This window comes from Salarias fasciatus, chromosome 5, assembly GCF_902148845.1.
Source record: "Salarias fasciatus chromosome 5, fSalaFa1.1, whole genome shotgun sequence".
Classification (NCBI taxonomy): Eukaryota; Metazoa; Chordata; class Actinopteri; order Blenniiformes; family Blenniidae; genus Salarias; species Salarias fasciatus.
In genome coordinates, this window is record NC_043749.1 from 15,437,440 (window position 1) to 15,458,687 (window position 21,248).

A 21,248-nucleotide genomic window follows, 5' to 3' on the forward strand; every position below is an offset into this window, starting at 1 on the left:
GCTCCAACAGTTGTAGGAATTGTTACCCAGCAATATCTGGAACTCATAAACAAGTTTTTTTTTGATCCAATGAACTCAATCTACTGCCACATCAACCACACAGGAGAGCCAAAGAAACGAAACTCTGAATCAAAAATCACTCAACACCACAAACCAAATGTGAACTAGAGGGCAACTTACATTTTACAAAAGGGGGACACATAGTGATTAGAGCGTAATAAAGAAGTTTGTTTTACAAGACCTTCTCAAACTAAGACAAAAACAGAAAGAAGTATCCATCTTTCAGCAAATGAAGCCTTAACTATCATGAAACCTCACTGGATGAGGCACAGAGTCCCTGCAGATCCTCCTTCACTGTGGATAGTCACAAAGTCTAGGCAACCTGTATATAAATACAAAAGTCTCACTCAGACCCATTCGTGTACAGCACCCTCTAGTGGTGAAAACACAGCAGTGTCACACAGAGAGCAAAAAGATATCAGTGACAAAAGAAGAATTATGGCATTGACAGAAAGTTCAGTTTTTATACAACATGTGCTTCAATGTCGATTTTTGGAAAAGGACAAATATGAGTAAACTGAAAGATAATTAACAAACGAAACCCAGAAGTTGTGCAACATCTAGATCTAGATTTCTACTTTTATCATCATTCTCCCAGCCGTTTGCTTCTTCATTACTTTTTATTTTCCATACTGAGTAGCATGTAAATGCTCTCTCTCTCTCTCTCTCTCTCTCTCACACACACACACACACACACACACACACACACACACACACACACACACACACACACACAAATATGTGAAATGAGTTTAATCTTCAGTCTTCAGCACCATGAGGAGGAAATGGCAGCTGACGAGAAGTTATGATGGTGGTGTAAATTCAGTTTTGTCACCAGAGATTTCAGTGATAAAAACACAGATATTCTCTCATGATTAATGTTGTATTCTACGTAACAGAGGGGTCATGAGCCAGGTTTTTTTTCTACTGAACTGACTTTTACCTTGTTACTGCTGCGCTTATCTTTCAAAAGGTAGATTCTTCACATTCTGAGACCCTCATTTCTAGAATCCTGAAGAAAACTCCCACATTTCAAGAAACAGATTTTTCATTGAAACTCTGACAAACAGATGGATTTCACTTGCCTGACTCCATAGTGAAAACGGCAGCTTTCATCCTCAGTTTGGCAGCTACATGAGCTTTATTCAGTGGTTGTTCTGATTCATTTCTGATTCAAAGCATGCAGTCTTTTTTTTTTTTTTTTTTTTTTTATAAATCAGTTCAAAAACAATATATCTCTGAAGTGTTTCCTGGCTGCTGGAGGTGATTTTGTGTTTATGAAGATGCCTCTACAACCTGTCAAACACCAGCTTTTCCTTTTAAAATGTGTTTAAATGTATACAGATTAAACACAGAGGTTATAAATGGTCTGTTACAACACCCAGACCCACAGGGCCTCGGGGAAAAACCTTGCCTCTTGTTACAAAAATATTGCTTCGCGCTTGACCTGCGTCTTTTCTCACCATTTAGTTTTTGCTCATAGTTATGCTGTAAGGTAATTTTTCAGTTCGACACCAGTCATTATTCATGCTTAGAGTTTCGTACACAACATAGCTGCGCTCCACGTGCACGTCAGAGATATGACACTTCCAAATCCCCCTGATGGGATCGGACATTACAGCCCTTAACATAAACTTTATGTTTCAAAGTCTTATCAGAAAGAAAACACTTGAAAGGGCAACAAGGTTACACTTCTTCTGTACTTTCAGATTACACTTTTAATGTTTCTCACTAAAGAAAAACACTTCGTTCAGCTCCATAAATAAAAAATGTCATACTTATTTGGTTTCATCAAATCATGCGATCATGTGTGTGCCCTGCTCAATATTAGTATTATTTCCATCACAGAGGCAGGAGTTGGTTGAACTATTCAATGTGGGTCACATTTTTTTTTATATATATTTTTGGGGGTTCGCTTCCAGTTTTTACGCTGTTAGGAAACCAACTGCTGACTGTAACAGCAAAAAAGTGATATCAGTCTTCTCAAGTTGACTTTAACTGGAAATGAACTTAACAAAAATTCTAGTGCTGTCAATTTTAATCGCGATTAATCCATTGAGGTCTGCCAATTGGGTCAAAGAAAAAAACTAGAGGATAATAGTGTGTTTTCCTGACATTGGGACTGATTTCTGAGGATTAGATTCTTCATTGCAATTAATCTCAATTTTAAAAAAGTTAATTGTTGACAGTTCTCCATGAATTAATCACGATTAATTGCGATCAATGCATTTAAAACTGACAGCACTAAAAAATTCACCTTGAAATATGACCTCAGGAGTGAAACCATTGGACGGAAAGCCTCCTTTCAGCAACATCACTCTTCATAAACTTTCAACACTTTCATTTTTTACAGGCCATCATGAAAACGTCAATCTGACTCCAATATGAAAGCCATGAGCAGAGATTTCTATAGATAAGTCAGATTTTTGACATTCACGTGCGCAGTAAACGCAGGGTCACACCCTTCAAAACCACCGCTAATAAATTCAGTGTTTTGGAATTCGGTGACAGACGTTACCTCGACTCGCTGCTTCCAGTTGTACCTGCGAGCCATTCCACCTTAGGCATCAACACTGAAGGTGTTGAAGGTGACATAAAACTGGAGATAGCATCAAGGCCGAGGCGTCAAGAGAGTTATGAGACGGGATGTGCACTTCGTTTCAACTCGGCTGCGGGGCGCGATCCTCAGAAGAACAACTGAAACACTCTGCTCATGTATTCATTTATTTTGATTATTAATCAGTAAACACAGGAGTAGTTGGTGATGACGATGTGTAATAACTGCTCTGGGTGGAGATGAGGTTACTGTATTTTAACAAAGATAGTTAACACATTTCAACATGGATTTCTGTTTCTTTTCTTTTTTTTTTCTTAGAATGACCATAAAATCACATGTAACAATATTCTGAGAAATCAGATGAACCACTTGCTGATTCCTGTATGATACATTGCCACTGCTCTGAAAAATGTAATACAGTTAAAATTTCAATGCAAGTAGTGGCAACGGTCACCTACTGTTATGGCACTGTTAATGTGAGTAATCTGACAATCAAGAAAACAGGCATCTTTTTTTTTTTTTTTTTTTTACATTTTTTTGTTTGTTTTTGTTTTTTTTTTTTTCATACTTTCATAGTTTAAATCCTCTCTATGAAGGTTGAAAAGTAAACATTGTACCTGAAATAATAATAAAGACTGCGGATTCACAGAAGAACAGGTGAGTAAATACATTAAGCCCACAGCTCTATAGACTACTATTTAAATTTTTCACACTTCACATATTGGTCCGATTTAAATCGACAAAACAAATAATTCACCTATTATTGCAAAAATGTAAACATCCCTCCAATGTGTCATGACAATATCTTTGCAAAAACAGTCAAAAACATTAGCTTCAAGTTGACCTTTTTCAAAAAAAAAAAGATTTTTTTTTTTTTTTTTTAATGGAAATGAAATTAAAAAAAAAAACAAATACAAGTTTCCTGAAACTTCTGATTTGGAATATTGTGAACCTTTTGAGCTGAATTAGCACACATCGTGACTTTCAGGTCAAAACAACAGCGATGATCAATAAACACCTATTCACTGAGAGTTTCTGTCTTTGAAGTTCACCGCTTCAGGCCACGTTCAGAGAAAATACGTCCTTCAAGAACTGCCCTCTGTAGATTTTTCTCAGAAAAAAACATTCATCTTTCATCTGCACACTCCTGAAAAGACTTCCAGTAAATGATCATGAAAATCCTCAATGGCCCATTGTTAGCTATTGTGTTAGTTATATTCCTAAATATATGCAAAAACTGCCAAAATAAGCGACGTTACAGTTTAGGTGCTGTCCTACAACATCAGTAAAGTTAAAAAAATAAAAACCTTTATGACCCCTTTAGAAGAAGAACAATAAAATTATCAGTCCTGGAAAACCAAACTGTTTAGTTGGCAGCTTTCATAACTGTGAAATCATTAGACATTTTTTTAATGATTGGACTACTTCACTGATTCATCATAAACAATAAATTAACTTTGTTGAGCTTAGTTAAAAAACAACTTTTAAATATTATAGTAGTTCTGGATCATTAGGGACTCATCTGGTTTTTAAACCATCATATCTGACAAGAAATAACATTTTTATGTGCATATCTTTCATTTACATGTGTAAAATCACTCACCACTCATCATTCAACTTCATGTTCTTCAGATAGGTTTACATTTTTGATTAGAAAAATAAATTCTGATCTCCCTTTAAAAAACATAAATATGCTTCTGTTTTAGTTTCAGCTCCGTATTTCCATTTCCAATACAGACCAAAGACTCTAATAGGGACAAGTTTGACTACAATGCTGATTCTAACAGACAGTGGTAAACATAAAGCTCTCCGCATCAGAAGTTGGAAATCTGTATTTGTGTCTCAAATTTACCATATCTCCTGAAAGTTTGATTTGAGAAAAAGAAATGTGGGTAAAACAAAAAGAAAAAAAAAAAAAGATCAACTTCAGCTAAATGCCACAACACATCTGCATTTGAAGGCCTGTAAGCGTGCTAATCTAGAACGTCGGGCCTTCCTCATTCAGCGGAAAACATCTAGAAAACAAAGCCGGCATCGGTGGGCCTGTGCTTCCGTCGCTCTTCCAACCAGACAACCAGAACAAGAAACAAACGAAAACAATCTCATCAAAAAAAAACAAAAGACACTTTTTTTTTTCTTCTTTGGGCCAAAACGAAACATATTTTGAAATGGTGTGTGACATTTCCGTTGCTCAGAAATAATCTCGGAGAAACACAACAATGCTACTTCTATTAACAAGATGGGAAAAGATCTGACATCACATCGTTTCTCATTTTGACGAGTATCTGTAGCGTACATGGGCTACTGTTAGTATGTACATGTAGCAGCATAAAACCACCCCGACAGTGACCAGTCACACTACAGCTCCAGTTCCCATTCTCATATCGTCTCCCTCCCAGATGGCTGTCGATGTGGATGAGGTGGAATGTGCAGTTTTCATTATTTTAGTTTGTATTAACCTTAAAAAGCGGGATTCACTTACTTTTTTTTTAATTTTTTTTCAAGATTCTGATCCCAGACTGTTATCACCTTATGCCTTTGTGTCCTATAGTTTACTACAAACCCTAATGGCACATTTGATTTTATTCATCATACAGTTTGCAATTAAGTTTTGGCACTTAAAATATAAATACAGTCTCTTTATATATATACATATATACGAATATATATGTATATGTATATTCGTATCACACAAAAGCACAGTTATAACAGTAATACACCAGTGTCCAGTGATAATTTGAGGTGAAACTTTGGTCTCCATATTACCAACTGGACTACAAAAACGCTGGTCATCACATGGAAAACAAACTGATTATGTTTTTTTTTTTAAACAATGAATAAATAAAAATGACAAATAAATAAATAAATAACGTTGATAAATAGCCTGACATGAATCTCCACTGCGTGACTGACTCGTAACACACTTGGTTACCCTTTAAGCAGACCATTCACACCCGATAACGGACAAAATTATAAATTCAGCACATTTCGTGTGAGGTTATAGCTTAATGCCACTATTTGAGGTTATCGATGTCTCCATCAAGAATGAATAAAACCCAGCCTACATCTCTGACTCAGAACGTCCATGAAATATTTGGCCCCTTGTTTTTTTTTTTCCTTTTTGTTTTTTGGTAAAAGGACACAAGCTGTGGCTTCAGAGGTGAGGGGAGGAACATTTCAGTGGCCGAGGGTCAAAAGTGCAACGTGACAAGCATGAACCGCCCTCCTCTCCCAGCCCACAGCTCACGGATGATACGCAGTGAGGAGTGATCTGAAATGATATGCTACTTTTTTTTTTTTTCTTAATGCTGCATGTTGATAGGAGGGAGCCAAAGCTCATTTAATCCATGTGTGCTACTTTTACCATCATTCAGTTTACTATATTTCATATATATATATATATCGCAATCTCTTCTGGTCGTTGGAACCCATTTTACAGCTCGGATTGGACGAAACGATTCCTTAAAATATGACAAAAATACAATTCCATAGGATTGTGTGCAAAATGCTCTATAGGCATACAGTAACAAATAATGGTCTCTTCTACTAGCCACAACATTAGACTGAAGTGCTTGTGATGAGGTATGAATATTGGCCAGTATGTTGGAGGAAACATTAACCTTTCAGCTCTTCTGTTGTATTTTGAAATAAAAAAACAAACCAAAAAAAATAAATTGCAATCATGAATGTAAATAAACGATGGCATCAATATTATTTGTGAGTGAAGAGGGATTTTAAAGTATTCTAGCACAGTATGGCAATGATTGCGTTCACTGAAAACAAGTCTTTGCTTCCTATTTAATTATAGCTAGGCCTAAAGTCTCACGTCTATATGTATATAAACATGAGACTTCAGGCTTATATCATCCAATCTTTCTAGCGAACAGCGGCCAATTTTCCAAGAGAGTTTCACACCAAATATTTTATAAATAATACAGAATAAAATGGCAAATGCTCCTAAGAGATTCATCATTACCTTTCATATGCACAGATAGGTTTCAGTGAGTTTCTAATTAGGTACCTGTACTGTATTAGTCAGCCCAACAGTTGGATGGATGGATGACAGTGAAGGGTCCAGTGTGCTAAGATGTGGATAAGCCTTCATCTGTCTTCATTGTTCCTCTTCAGTTCGAAACACCGCTTACAGAGGCAGGTCTGTGCTGTTGTGGCGAGTCTTTCTGGAAGTTCCGTCATCCCTGGGCAGAGCTTTCTGTAGATTGGACATGGCGGCGGTCTTCTTCAGGTCGATGACGGCGTAGCACTCGCTGCGCCGGGGTGCCTGCGGACCACATTTTTTGGGTGGTAGGCGCTGGTGCTGTGGCTGGGTCTGGGCACCCCCGCCGCCGAGGCCTTGGCAGGGAGGCTCTCCCTCCAGGTCCACCTGGATGTAATTCAGCTGCCGCGATGGAGGCATGTGGCCGTGCTCACAGCCCCCGACCCCCGACCTCGATCGCCTGCGGAAATCAAAGCTAAATATTCGCCCCCCTCGGTCTGGCTGGCACTGCCGCGGATGCGGCGGGCAGGGGTGTCGGAGCCGGGAGGGCTGGACCTGCTCGGTGTTGACATAGTTCTGCAGGGCGTCTCGGTGGATGCCCCGAGCGTCCTGATGGTACCCATTGGGCGTCCCGGGACCTTCCGAGAACTCGTAATCGTCGTCAAAGTCTTCCTCCTCCTCTTCGTACTCTTCCTCGTCCTGATCGTCGTCGTCCTCCTCCTGCTCATCGTCCCGCTGCAGAGCGCTGTACTCCCACACCGGGGGCAGCGAGGGCAGGTTCTCGTAGTTGAGCAAAGCTGTCCGACGGTGACCCCCGGCCATGGCCCTCTCGCAGGCGTAGCCCTGCGGCGGCAGCGACGACGGGCCGTGGCCGTGCGAGTGCAGGAGCGAGTGGGAGTGGCTGTCCCCGGTGCTGCTGCTGCTGCTGGAGCCCACAGACTGGGACACGCTGCTGGGACTCAGCCGCTGCTTCCGCGCGTTCCGGAGGCCGTTGATGTTCTCGTAGGTGAGCTCGCCGCTCTGGCAGCCGTCGGGGTGCTCGAGGCCCGGGTGCCGATGCGCGTGGTGATGGAAATGATGGTAGGAGTGAGAGTTGCACAGGTGCATGGAGGGCTCCTCTCCCTCCGTCTCCGAGCCTGTTGCGCCCTCTACTGGCTGAAGGCTGTGAGGATTGTGCACGTGCCTCTCCCGCTCTCGCTCCAGCAGATGGCGTTGGGCCGGCGTGGGGCCCAACATGAACTTGACTTCTTGTGAGGATGGCTGTAAGAACACTTGAGGATCCTTATGCTCTTCGAGGGGACAGCACCGCAGGCTGGACTGTGGGTTTCCTTGACCCCCGACAGGCATGGATCCTCGTGTGGTTTCTGGGAAAGTGCTGGGCCGGACCTCAGGTAGAGAGTGCACGCAATGACGCATGGAGAGATCCCCCTCCATGCTCACAGTATTTACATAGGTGTGGGTCTGAAACGGGGAGGACAGACAGGCTCAGACTGCAGCTTTGCACTAACAGACTGAACCATGAAGAACGCCGATCTTACCTGGTCCTCCAGACCCATGAGGCTATGTCCATGATCATCAGCGAGAGACGGTTGAGAAGAATCACCTCTGATTGGATAGCCGGGGTATCCGTTGGGAAACGCCTGGACTGGAAATGCTGGAGCTAAAAAACATGTACGGTATAAGACAATGACATTAGATTAGCATTTACACGTCCAGACATGTTACACCTGAAGAAAATGTGGACCGAGCAGCTTTGAATCACTGAAAAGTGCAGTGAGCAGGATATGCTGTCAAATTAGCTGGGATTAGCTACAGTGCCCTGCAAACCCCTAAAACTAGGAGAAAAGATTCAAGTGTTACATGCTCACAATAATGAGATCACTTCCTTCCGCGCTGTTGACGTCTCTCTCACTGCTGTAACAGGCTTGTTTGTTCTTTTTCCCACTTGAGGGCAGCAGAAGCAAGTTTACCTTTGAAGTCCATGTGGCGAACTTGTAAAACTGTTGCTTGTTTACACATCTACCAGTTACTGAGCAACTCAACACTGCACTACAGATTTTGTTTGACTTTGTGTTGAATCAAAACGGAGCATGTACTTTATTGAAAATCTGCTTTTACATTGTCAAACTTCTGAGGGAAAAGTCTTGCGTTTTCAGCAGCTCAATGCTCCAGCTATGAGTATGATTTAATCATATGTTCATAGCAGCCCAAGCCCAATTATAAAAAAAATCTGAATAAACTTTACACAATTTCACCAGAATTAATCGACCATGTGAACCTGCACCACACCACTGTTTAAAGTAATGACTATAACGCTGCAATCAGGCATCAGACAAACATCTTGCAGACGTTTTAGCAGTTTAAATCAGCTCAAACGGGCTCTCTAAAGTGGATGTCTGAAGCTGATGTGCTGAAGCAAAGACCCACCTTTGCCTCTGACTCAGTCTCACCTGTATCTAATGTTAACTTACAAATTCAGCATTTTTTTTTTTTTTTTTTTTTGCCATGTTGGTGCATGTGACTTCTACAATTACTTTCAAATCAAATCTATAATTAACCAGACTCCTCTTACCATGTGTGAGAGTGTGTGTGTGTGTCGTTTGTGTGACTCACTGTTGGGAGTCTGCGGTGTGCGAGACATTTCCATCTCTGGTGTGTGGCCGCTGCGACTCATCATCATCATCGACTCCTCCACCACGTTGATGCTGTTGCACTGCATCAGCTCCTGGAGCAGATTGAAGATCTCCTCCGCCCGGGAACACTTGAATGCGAAGATCCCTAATCACACCCGCAGGATGACAGCAAGGTTTGAGGGCAGGCGAAAGCGCGTGACACTGTTATTCATGATTTACACAAGCTGATAACGCGTCATGTGGAGGAATTTATTCAATCTTAGAAAGAAGCAAATAGCTGATGCTCATTTTGCAAGTGAAAAACAAGGATAATGTAACAATTTGAAGGATTTATGCCAGAATAGGAATTATCCATATATTTGTCTTACAATGCTGAATCCAGATAAGCTCCAAGATCAACAGCATGGGTGATTAAAGGAGGGATTCCGAGCAATCACAGCTTCTGCGGCATGTGTGATGCAGACACAAACTGTGCTGACGAGTAGCCTGCCATTGTTCAACTGCAAATAAAGTAAACCTCACTCGAGCAAAGAAAGGAAGAAAATGATTCATATACCCTGTCCAGTCTGACAGCGGCGGCCGCTCTCAAAAGAGAACAGGTTGGAGTCGTAGCCGTAGCGGCGCAGGCAAAGGTACGGCCACCGGATGGCGTCTCTCTTGCGCGTGTGAAGAATGAGCTCGGTCTGAGTGAGCTCCATGATGCCAGAGCCCAGCTCGTTGCCCTCATCATCCACATTGGTAACCTGAGGACAGGAAGAGAAAACTATGTGTCAGTATCGACTATTTTCAATGCTTGTGAAGTATTTTGGTGTACCACAACATAACAGCACATTTAATCCAAATTAATCCATCAGAAAAAGAATAAAAGAAGATCTGTTGATGCTTATTTGGTAGCTACAAATTTTATGTGGTGAGTTCTGTTGAGGTTTATTCGTATGTGTTCTTCAAAATAAAGCAACATGGCTGCATCCCGTCAGTGACTGTTTGGTTTTCCTGAAGCTGCAGCAATATTTGGCTTTACTGACCTTAAACTTGGTTAGATGGTTGTCTCGGATGGGGTCTCTGTACAGACAGCTCCAACAGCTCCCCATAGCTTCAGCAGGCCAGCGGAAACCTGTCGCAGATGAATCCATGCAATCGATCAAAAACCATTCGAACATATACGAGAAGGTGAACCCGAACAGACGACAATACACCGAACATTCACGCTCAAATATTCACAGTCATCTTACTCAGTCCAGGCCATCAGTGTAAAGGGATTTCCTTCTCAATCCCAGGATCTTCTACTGGGCGTCGGCGTCAAAACCCAGTTTGTCTGCTGGACTGACGTCTTCAAGCGAAGATTCATGTTCCTCCCCCTGAAATCAAGAAACACATTCAAGTTCAGGGAGTTTTAAGCACATTAAATTTCACCTGCAACCAAATAAAAGGGAAAATAGAAATGTATAAAAACAGTAAGGGGTCCTGGTTTTACCCGGGAAGCTATATGAACCTGTTGTGTGTCCTCTTTCCTCTCAGCTCCTCTCATTGTTGTCACCTCTCTGACAGTACTCAGAAAAAAAAACATTAAAAGAAATAAATATACTTCTCGAGGCTTTTTTCCTGAACAGCCTTCCTTTCTTTTATCTTACTATCCTTTCTTCTTGAAACGACGTCTCAAGAAAAAACATTTGCATGCAACAGATTGGGCATCTGAAATAACACACACACACACACACACACACACACACACACACACACACACACACACACACACACACACACACACACACACACACACACACACACCCAACTATAAGGAATTTTAAGAATGGATCTGTTTAATAAGTCATAGTAAGTAGTCACAAGAAGTAACAAGTAAGGATAAATCTCACCCGATTCTTCACTTGCCTTTTCACTCACTATCTGATTGGGATATTCAGCCCCATAAAGAACCACAGACACAGGACAGTCAAACTCAGACAACACAAAAGACATATTTTAAAGCTGTGTACATTTCAGGCCTTTTCAAATAATCCTGAATATTAGTACCATACTGAATGTTCGCATCCTCTTTCACTGAGCCTCTCCTGAATCTGTTCGATGCTGAAGAAGGCAGACGCGCTTTCCCTCAACTGGTCTACATCCTAAAATGTGAGCCGAATTTGCTTGAACACGTGTTTTTGCTCTGCACTGTGACTTGTATGAGCATGAAGCTCAATAGCTTCTGAGAAGCAGCTGAGTTCTGATCCCAGACTGGTCCTGAGCATCACAAACAAACACAGAAAAGAAAAAAAAAAGTCATCTAGATTGAAAAATCTCGTGAATCTGATAGAAAAATACAGCTGTGGTCTTTGAAGAAAAATCAATACGTGCAGGTTTCTTATTTGTTGCTGTACCCACACACACACACACACACACACACACACACACACACAGACACACACACAGCGCCGCATTCTGAGCTCTAACCTGGGCCTCCACATCTGACTGGAGACACCAGGCTGGACTCCTCTCCAATCCAACAGGGCTAAAGGAGCTAAGCTACATCTCACACACACACACACTCCTCATACAGCTGCTCGTGCACGCATGGGCTTTCCCCTCCCTCAGCTATTTACACACGAGAGGAAAAAAAAATCACTGCTTTTCCCTCAAAAAGCACTGAAGCCAACCAAGAGTCCTCCCCTTGCAAGGAAAGAAAACAACAAAACAAAAACAAAAGAAAAACAACAACAACAACAACAACAACGACAAGCCGACAGCGAGGCTTCATCAATGTGCAGAGATCAGAGCCATGCAGAGACCGAGAGCTGCTCACTGACACCGAGACGCGCAGCGACGCGGCTCGACCAGCGTTTCTCTCCGGGCTCCGAGAGGAACCAGCCGCCCCGACACGCAGCAGTCGACGGGGAAAGTGGAGACAGGCAGCGATGGTTTGTTACTCACATGTCTGGCACGGATTTTTCTCTCTCTCTCTTCTCTCTGTTCTCTCTTCAATATGAGCCCTAATGCGAAGCAGGCATTGAGTCTGCGGTGCGTTATCGTCGGCGGCGGCTGCTGCTGCTGCTGCTGCTGCGGCTGGTCGCGAGATGTGGCACATGCACGGAACAGACGCCAATAAAAAAAAAAAAAAAAAAAAAAAAGATGCAGTGAGAGAGGATTTTTTTTTTTATGTTATTTTTTTTTTCTTTCCTCCTATTACGCCCCCCACCCCCCCTACTGCAGCACGGGCCTCTGCCTGTATGACATTTCCCAAGCAGCTGGGGTGAGAGTTCACAGCCAGACAACGAGGCTGCGAGGAGCGACAAGAAGGTAAGGAGAGGCTGGAGGACCACGGAGGAAAGGTGTGTCTGCCTGGAGGACGGAGGGGAGGGGCGAGGAACCCCGCTGAACCCAGCACATCCACACACATCACCCTTTAACACTCAGTTATTAAACACATCTCCATATTTTTTTTTTAAAAAACTTCATTCTTTTCTTGCCACTTTTAGGTTTTCAATTAAAAGCATCTGCTAAAGCAGACCTGAGCATCATAAGGTCCGGGGGCCATGTGTGGCCCTTCGTCTCTACTACACTGGCCCTCAAGTGAAAGCCTGAATTTAATTAATATTTATGTTATTATTCAGTATATTGTATCTAAAATGGTCTCATTTTTCACAGTTTTGGAATTATTACATTGGTTTTGTCCATCACCACACTTATTAACAGAATTTGAAATTTAGAAAAAAAATTGTAATCACGATTTCCAGATAAAGACTAGGAACGACTGTGAAAAGGTGACACAGAGCAAGAATAGCTTCTAAAAAGCATGTAAAGAAAGACAAAGAACAACTACTTTTTATCAAGAGATAGTTATTACTGAGCAAAGCTCATGCCAACTTAGGTCTCAGCCCATTATGCCAGATTTTCATTTAGACATTTGAGATAAGGATTTACACACTTTTGGTAGTAGCATGTGTATCTTTTGGACTTTTTGTTACTTTGTCTTTGCTTTGAATCTGTTTGTGGTCATTATGTAGGCTCTCAGTTCATGGTGTCTATTTGTACTGTAGTTACTTTGTCACTTAGTGAGAATGTGTCTTTTGCAACAATCTTTCTTCTCCCTTGATGGCATTTTAAAGGTTGCTACTATTGATTCTTTTATCTGCTTTGTAGAAGCTATGGGCTACTTGTGGTTATTTTCTGTCTCCAGTGGAAACATCGTGTCTTTTTATGATCGTGTAATGCACAAGTGGAAGTAACAAAATACAAATATGCACACTGATATCATTAAGAAGAATTTACTACACTTCTGTTGTTTTCATCTCGTGTATAAAATAACCTTAAACTTAAGTGCATTGTTCTCTATTTAATATTTTTCTGCTTCTAATGAAACTGTGTCACAGATCAGTGCACTCGCAATTTCTCTTCGAGAGCAAAGCTGTCACTGGGAAATTGAGGGAAATTCAGGGAGTTAAAGCTAGGGTTGGCGATTTGAATGAGATACATTTTTTTAAATACTGGTTAAAATGATCTTTATGACCCGATGGGAAGCAATTCATGGCGTGTTTTTAAAGTAGTTTGGAAAATATCCGCTATCTACAGCAGGAGTAAAACGGGACAAACAGCAACCAATAGTCTTGAGGGGACACCTTTTTTTAAACCAATCAAATCCCTTCGGCGTTCGACCTGCCCCCTGCGCGTACATGTATGCGTGCACTGACCCTGGTTCAGTGCGCGCGTAGAAGGACGGAGCGTCGTTGCAGAACGGCGGAGACGAATGTTTGGGGGTTCACTCACCGTTGAGTGCGCCATACCTTGGCGTTGTGCAAATAAAGAAAAACGAAGAAACGAAGCGCTCAGGACAGGTTACGCCGGGAACGCACTGCACGCGGAAGTGCCGCGCGCACCGCACGCGCCGCGAACGTCTCCGCGTCTCCGCTCCCAACGGGAGCTCCTCCAATGGGGTGGGAGCTGGGCGGAGCTAGCTAGGCGGAGCCTTGGGGAGATGCTAGATGCTAACGCTAGTTTTCCAAGATCGCCAACCCTAGCTTTAACTCTAAACTCTAACTAACTAACTCCCACAATGTGTGCCTGAAATCAAAGTTGAACCTGTTGATTCAAAGTCAACAGGTGACTTCTCTGAACAGATCTTTGGCTTTCACTTTGAAAAATTAAAGCTTGTGCAGCTTGCATTTTTAAGTTATATTATTTATTCGTCTTCTTTTTCACTTTTTTCAGTTCAGGGTCACAGGGTGCTGAACCTAAAGGCAGGATACACCATGAGCAGATCGCCATCACACAGTGAGGCAGACACACCCAGGGAGAACATGCAGATTACACACAGGGAAGCCTGACCCAGACTTAAACCCATAACCTTGTGGTCTTTTCACAGAGGCAGGAGTACTGCTCTCAAGTAGTGTCTTACTATGAAAAAGTTTTTGTGTTGGCTCTTTCTGAATTTGATCTCAATCCCACCCTGTCTGTGCCCCATCAGGCTCATTTCGCTCATCTGAAGAAGTCGTGTTGTTGCAGTCTAGACTCAAACATCAGATCGTGTTTGGGAAGCTTTAATGTAACTTTGACCAGAGTTTTAACTGGTTTTTCACGTCCTTCAAGCCGGAGGCATACCTGCAGGTTTAAGTGTTGACAGGCGTAGCACGAGGGAGGGGGGCGGAACTATCTTGACGCTTTTGTGATCTTTGCGCCCTCACGTCTGCATGAGTGTGTTTTGCAACGAGGAAACACTCCAGCTGCACACGGGCTGCACGAGCAGGAAGACAGAGCCGTCCTCGCTGTGTTGTTGACCTTCGAACCCCTGCCAGCTTATTACACAACGCATTCATTTAGCCGACGGCACGAGCACGAACCAAACCCTCGGGTCCGCGCGGTGGTTCGCTCCGAGGACGCTCCCCCGCTACGCGACGACGTCACGTCGTCTGGCCGCGCAGCTCGTGGTGCAGCCTGGGAGTGTCTGAGGAGTGACCGCTCAGATAAGGCAGCCCTGCCCCGCTGTTTCTCACTATATCACGGGACAGCGGCATGCCAGAGAGCCACTGAGCTGCTGCGTATCATTTTACAGCGTTTAGAGAGAGGAGGCTCGGCTCGGCGCGGCGCGGTGCGGCTGACAGCGGACTGAGCGGTGAGTAGTTCAGCTGAGGACAAGGCGGCGAGTTTCCTCAACGTCCATCCGCGACGGTTGGAGCAAATATCTCCTCTAACGCAACTTTTGTGGTTACAAAACCGACACCAATGCATGAAAACGACACAAAGTCACTTCGTCTGGAATATGCAACATCTCTTGGAAGTGTCAATAATACAAGTGTTGCAAGAAACGCTGTTTCATACTGTTGTATGAAACGCTAAGTAGTGTTTTTATTTTATTTTTTTTTAACTATGGAACGTTTCCTCAACCAATTCCTTCAAATGTTTGTGAGATGTTTAGTTTCTCAGCTTGTTGGACACATTTCTGCCTGCAGGAGATTTGCATTTCCCACATCAGATAAATTAGACGAAGCTTTTTTACTAGACAGTTTTTCAAGAGCTGTGGAGCTCTGCTAAAATAAAATGTATTTCCAGCCTGCATTAACAACTTCACTACACTGAGGCCACTGACAATATAGTTCTTATTGGTCAAAATTTTGTAATATTGTGTTGTGCAACACACAATGGTGTGCATTTTAGTTTAATGGCTGTTTCACCATATGTCCATTCAAATTTAAAAGACACACAAGCAAGGCTGCTGGACAAAACTTAATACTCTTAGTTCATTGTGAATAAATATTGTCTCCAATCATAAGTATGACAAAACAACAGTCATGTTGTAGTGCGCTGCTGGTGTATCAACAAAAAGAAGCCAGTCTGACAGCTTGCTCTGCATGTCGTGTAATACAAGTTATCATCGCAAAGTGGTGTGTCACTTGACTGGCAGGAGAAATGGGTCGCACAAGGCTAAGCTAATATGTGGTGTTGTTGTGATAAGCAGGTATCAGTTGACCCACTTACTGTAGATCACTGCCACAGATGGAAAGGAAGAGCCAAAGAAGCAACAACTCCAAGCTAAAGGAATAATTGACTCAACGCCGCCATCTAATGGACAGTATAGGCATTATTTAGATTTCACAGTAGATTTCACACCCTTTAAAATAGCATTTATGTAAGTTTGTGGTGTTTCCTCTGCTCCAGTCTTGATTTTTGCAGTCATGTGGACTGTAGGGGATCAAACAGACCCGTTTTTGTTAAAATTATTGGTGCTTCTCTGTATCCAGATGTTTTTTTTCTTCCCATTTTTGTTTGAACCATTAGCCGAGCGTTTCCCAAGCGGATGTTATTGCTTCAGAATTCAAGCAGCTGTCTTTGGGGAGTTGTTGGAGTTTTTCCACAGTGACACACTGAATATTTTTGGCATGTCTGTGCTGCAGTTTCTTGTAAGTTGTTGCGTATATATAGTCTGATATAGACAGAATATTGGCTGATGTCTTGATCTGGTCTCTTCTTCTTTCTATGCTTTTTTTTTTTTTTTTAAATGGACTGATTTCAAATATATAGATTATTATATACTTATTTCATAAACAGGATAAAATTGCTTTATGTACTATTAAATTAGGAATCACTGATTTAAAAAAAAAAAATCTGATGCTGCTTGAAGTTAATCATAATGTTTCCTCGTCCTATATCAGATCATGTGGCTGCCTATGATTGGGATGACGGCCCTGCCGCACCTCGGCGGGTTTTACGGCGGCTACATCACACGCAAGGAAGTGAAGACCTGGTACCCTACACTGCAGAAACCATGGTGGCGCCCACCCAATTCAGCATTCCCCGTGGTGTGGGCATGTCTGTACACGGGCATGGGGTAAGGGCGGTAATCAGCAGCTGAGCCCCACAGTTCTCTCTTTTATCTGAGTGAGCTTATGTTTAACTTTGTCGACAGGTACAGCTCCTACCTGGTCTGGAAAGAGCTGGGAGGCTTCACCGAGAAAGCCGTGGTCCCGCTGGGACTTTATGGCACGCAGCTTGTGCTGAACTGGGCTTGGACTCCTATTTTCTTTGGCGCGCACAAGTTGAAATGGGTAAGTTTGAAATTTGGGTTATGACACCAAAAAAAAATAAAAAATAAGGCGCTATGAATATGGCGGCTCAGTATTCAACGCGCTCTCTTCCTCAGGCCTTCTTTGAGATCGTCGTCCTCACTGGGACTGTGGCAGCCACCATGGTGTCCTGGTATCCCATCAGCCAGAAGGCCACTCTGCTCATGGCGCCCTACCTGGCCTGGATGTTCCTCGCCACCAGCCTCAGCTACCGCATATGGAGAGACAACCCCGAGACGAAAGAGGAGTAAAAGAGTCCCCTGTTGTCTTGAAGAAGCCTTGTAAATCATTTTCTAGTTCTTGCACCTTCTCCATTGCTTCGCCCTTGGCCTCATTAACTTCTTGATATCAGAGGGTTAACATTAAAATGCTGGCCTTTTGAAATACCACGGGACCTATTTAGAAGCCCTGCATTCAGAGTTTTTTGATCTTTCTGATACATTTTTATCAGTCAAATCAAATAGCGATGGAAGAAAGTGTATGTACAGGAAGCTCCGTTATGTCATTCAGATTTAATAAAATCCAGCCAGGTCACTTACCTGCAACACAGACGAGGTCACAGGGTTCAAATGAGATTAATGAAATGTTTTTTTTGTGATGGATTTTTGTATTAAAAAAAATCACTTTTCTATTGAGAATGTGAGTTTATAATTGAAAATGTTCATCTGTGGCATTCATCTGCTTGATTCCATATATTAAAATAAATAAAAGCAAAAACTTGAATGTTGTTTTTTTTTTATCAAACTTTCAACAAGTTGGATGTGTCATTAATCCACATACTATAACTACAAAAAAATTACAACTACGTTAAAAACAACTGTTTTATAATCTTTGTCCAATCACCTGCTAAGTTTTAAAGAAGGTGTGTAGCTGTAGAGGTCTTCACTCTGGCCTCATGGCGATTATTGTTCCTGCTTTGAGTCCAGGATTTGCATGTTTTCCCGGTGGCTGTATTGAATTTCTCCTAGTATGCTAATTCATCCTCCTCTGTCTGAAAACATGTTTGTTCTTCATCTTAGCGTTTGTCACATCCGGGTTAGAACCTGTTTTCTGCTTATTTTCAGCTGGGATGTCAAGATGACTCTGTATCAACTCATGTTTTACTGCAGTAAAGAAAGCACATCTCTTACTAATGGATACTAAAATTGTGGATTAAAAAAAAAAAACGTCAAATGTATCAACAATAAACTTTATTTCTATACATGCAACAAGAAAATACAAGAGCAAAGTTATTTTTCAGAAGGTTTTTCTGGAGCGTCTTCTGGTGATTTGGAGGAAAATCGCTCCATTATTGTCTTCCACAAACTCTTCTTATCGTCATCCATGGTCTGCATGCTCCCTGTCACGTGGAAATAAAGTCTTCAGTCACTTTCTGAGAAGCCAAACATGGTAATGAAGTGTGAAGCAAGCGGTTCTGTGAGTCTTCACCTGACAGGAGAAGTTTACACTCCTCCACAGTGACTCCCGTGAAGCTGGTGTCCCTCACACGAGGAAACTGAAACAAGTGCAGAGATTTTTACAGAGTGAATAATGAAAAGAAAAGGAACTCAAGCTAAATATCATCCTTTAATGCAGAATATTTTGATGAAGAAACAAAAACACACTTGAACATCCAATTCAACAATGCCAATGCAGTTATCTACCTGAACTTTTGAGTGGGTAAAAAAACCAGAGGTATTTTTTAACATGTTCTGCATCTTTTCAATCATACCTCACTGAAAAGATGAACATTATTAAAGCGATACTTCAACATTTTGGCAAATTGGCCCATTTAGCGCAATTCCTTAGTCATTTCAAACAGCATGCTTACTTTTTTTTGTGAGGCTGAGCTGTTGGTTATTCAGAGGTGAGTCGGGAAAGGTTTTCAGGACGGACACAATGGAGGTGAACGGTATTTTTGTTACCCCTCGTCAAACTCATCAAATACAAAATCCAACAACCCCAAAACACTTTGATGGACACGTTATAATCCACACATTCACCACGCTGTGAAATATTAATGCAAAATTACGAGATTGAGTTGTTTATGCGAAAATTGCTAAGACGGAACTACTTACTAAACATGGCGTCTGGGCGTAGTGATTTCAAAAGAAAAAGTAGTTCCCAGTATTTGCTTCAGTGTCGTAACGCTACAATATTATTTGTTGGTGTTCCACAGCGTAGTGAATGTGCGGATTATAACGTGTCCACCAAAGTGTTTTGGTGTTGTTGGATTTTGTATTTGATGAGTTTGAGGAGGGGGAACAAAAAATACCGTCCACTTCCATTGTGTCCGTCCTGAAAACCTTCCCCGACTCACCTCTGAATAAACAACAGCTCAGCCTCACAAAAACAGTAAGTATGCTGTTCGAAATGACTAAGGAATTGCGCTAATGGGCCAATTTGCCAAAATGTTGAAGTATCGCTTTAATGCAAAAGGTTAATTGTATTCCTGTTTTTCCCACTCAATAAATGTGGTTTCTCTGTTGTAACCAGGGCATTTGAGGTAAAGATCAATCCCTTCATCTTCTCCTGTTAATGGTTACAATCTTTACTGTTCACATTAAAGCTTGAAAGTGACCCTTTGCAGTTTAAATATACCTTCGGACCAAATGAACTTCCTTTATTATGATAATCATAAAATGTAGCTGAAGCCTTTATAGTCTTGTAAGAAGATATAGGTTCCTTTGTGCACTGAGATGAAACCCCAGCTAAAGTAGAGAATGTGTTGTTTTTCACCTCCTCCGTGTCTTGAAATAAAGCAGCTGAGGTGTTAACCACTTGCACTGTTGGTGGAAAGTTCTGTGGAAGTGTGGACTTACTCTTTGTCTGTAAATGTTGCCGTTGATACGAGCCAAACTTTCATACATTTGGTCACATTTCTCTGGATCTGCGATCTGTAGAAGAATAAAAAGTATTAGTATGCTGTTGAAATGTCAAAAACAGTTAGAAACCTGATGAGTACAGCAAGCCTGATTCCTGAAACAGTGATAATTTGAGTTTGAAATGCCAGCCGGAGCTTTCTGTGCGGAGTTGGCATGTTCTCCCCATATGTGTGAAATCACATACATGTAAAATCATGTATGTGAGGCTGATCGGTGACCCTAAATTGTCCCTAGGTGTGAATGTGTGTGTGTGTGTGTGTGTGTGTGTGTGTGTGTGTGTGTGTGTGTGTGTGTGTGTGTGTGATGGACTGGCCACCTGCCCAGGGTGTATCCTGCAGTCACACATAATTACCTGGGATTGGCCGCAGACAGATTGATGACTAACGATTATTATTGTTATTGCAGATACTATTGCTCCTCTATTATTATTTTTTGTTTCATTTTCAGCCACTTTGCACAATGAACAACACATATTTATTATTTTTCTACAGCTATCACAATTCACCAAATCTTTACATCATTTGTTATCTCAACTATTTTCTAAGTATACATTTTACTCTTCTTGAAACAAAAAACATTGTGTCTGAGTTATTAAAGAGAGGAATAATCGGTAGTTAGCTGAATAAAAGTTACTTGCGTTGGAACACTGTGTACAAGATGAACGTGTTGAGCGTCACTGCCGCTCTCACTTCCATTACTTGATGTAAAAACACGACTAAACAAGAAATCAATAAATATGTACTGTATCTACAAATAGATCTAATTATCAGTACAGGTTTTCATACATTTAAATCAGTGAGGGCGGAGAAGGTCGTCAGCTGTTCCCTCCTCAGATCACCGTGTTTATCCTCTTAGCTTATCTCGCCGCTGCCGCTGGAACTCATACCTGCGTGTTTTCTCCTTCGCGGAAAGCAGAGGCGACCCTCTGCCGCAGAAACGTCCCCAGGTCGCGGCCTTTCTTCATCTCGTCGCGGGGCCATTCCTCACACAGCTTCAGAAAGCGGCGGTACCTGGTCGCGGACATCTTTGAACATGTAATCGTTCGCTCTCGGCTGAGCGACTTTGAGCCTCGTCGCGCACCGTAGTGGT

The 21,248-nt window shown here is 42.0% G+C and overlaps 3 protein-coding genes across 3 annotated transcripts; 1 reads left to right on the plus strand and 2 right to left on the minus strand.

Moving 5' to 3' along the window:
- Positions 1-5,718: 5,718 nt before the first annotated feature.
- On the minus strand, positions 5,719-12,269 carry frs3 (fibroblast growth factor receptor substrate 3). The gene is made up of 7 exons (XM_030091329.1): positions 12,173-12,269; positions 10,477-10,602; positions 10,270-10,358; positions 9,801-9,987; positions 9,225-9,389; positions 8,150-8,271; positions 5,719-8,072 (listed from the first exon to the last, which is right to left on the minus strand). The coding sequence occupies exons 3-7, from the start codon at positions 10,333-10,335 to the stop codon at positions 6,759-6,761; spliced, it is 1,854 nt and encodes a 617-aa protein (XP_029947189.1). The 5' UTR covers positions 10,336-10,358; positions 10,477-10,602; positions 12,173-12,269; the 3' UTR covers positions 5,719-6,758.
- Positions 12,270-14,970: 2,701 nt separating this feature from the next.
- On the plus strand, positions 14,971-18,416 carry tspo (translocator protein). The gene is made up of 4 exons (XM_030091336.1): positions 14,971-15,347; positions 16,885-17,060; positions 17,139-17,277; positions 17,373-18,416. Exons 2-4 carry the CDS (start codon positions 16,888-16,890, stop codon positions 17,544-17,546), a joined length of 486 nt encoding a protein of 161 aa, XP_029947196.1. The 5' UTR covers positions 14,971-15,347; positions 16,885-16,887; the 3' UTR covers positions 17,547-18,416.
- A 52-nt stretch (positions 18,417-18,468) lies between these two features.
- Positions 18,469-21,242, minus strand: uqcc2 (ubiquinol-cytochrome c reductase complex assembly factor 2). Its single transcript, XM_030091337.1, has 4 exons — positions 21,046-21,242; positions 20,097-20,171; positions 18,724-18,790; positions 18,469-18,634 (listed from the first exon to the last, which is right to left on the minus strand). Exons 1-4 carry the CDS (start codon positions 21,181-21,183, stop codon positions 18,525-18,527), a joined length of 390 nt encoding a protein of 129 aa, XP_029947197.1. The 5' UTR covers positions 21,184-21,242; the 3' UTR covers positions 18,469-18,524.
- Between the last annotated feature and the right edge of the window lie 6 nt (positions 21,243-21,248).

Bases quoted from the DNA above. Each gene is read 5' to 3' on its own strand.
- uqcc2 (XM_030091337.1), bottom strand. From the start codon at position 21,183: ATGTCCGCGACCAGGTACCGCCGCTTTCTGAAGCTGTGTGAGGAATGG. The intron at 20,172-21,045 runs GTATGAGTTCCA...ATTCTTCTACAG, and splicing joins GCGAAGGAGAAAACACGCAG to ATCGCAGATCCAGAGAAATG. The intron at 18,635-18,723 runs GTGAAGACTCAC...TCCACGTGACAG, and splicing joins GTGTAAACTTCTCCTGTCAG to GGAGCATGCAGACCATGGAT.
- frs3 (XM_030091329.1), bottom strand. From the start codon at position 10,335: ATGGGGAGCTGTTGGAGCTGTCTGTACAGAGACCCCATCCGAGACAAC. The intron at 9,988-10,269 runs GTCAGTAAAGCC...TCCTGTCCTCAG, and splicing joins ACCATCTAACCAAGTTTAAG to GTTACCAATGTGGATGATGA. The intron at 8,073-8,149 runs GTAAGATCGGCG...TCCCCGTTTCAG, and splicing joins TCATGGGTCTGGAGGACCAG to ACCCACACCTATGTAAATAC.
- tspo (XM_030091336.1), top strand. From the start codon at position 16,888: ATGTGGCTGCCTATGATTGGGATGACGGCCCTGCCGCACCTCGGCGGG. The intron at 17,061-17,138 runs GTAAGGGCGGTA...CTTTGTCGACAG, and splicing joins TGTCTGTACACGGGCATGGG to GTACAGCTCCTACCTGGTCT. The intron at 17,278-17,372 runs GTAAGTTTGAAA...TCTCTTCCTCAG, and splicing joins GCGCGCACAAGTTGAAATGG to GCCTTCTTTGAGATCGTCGT.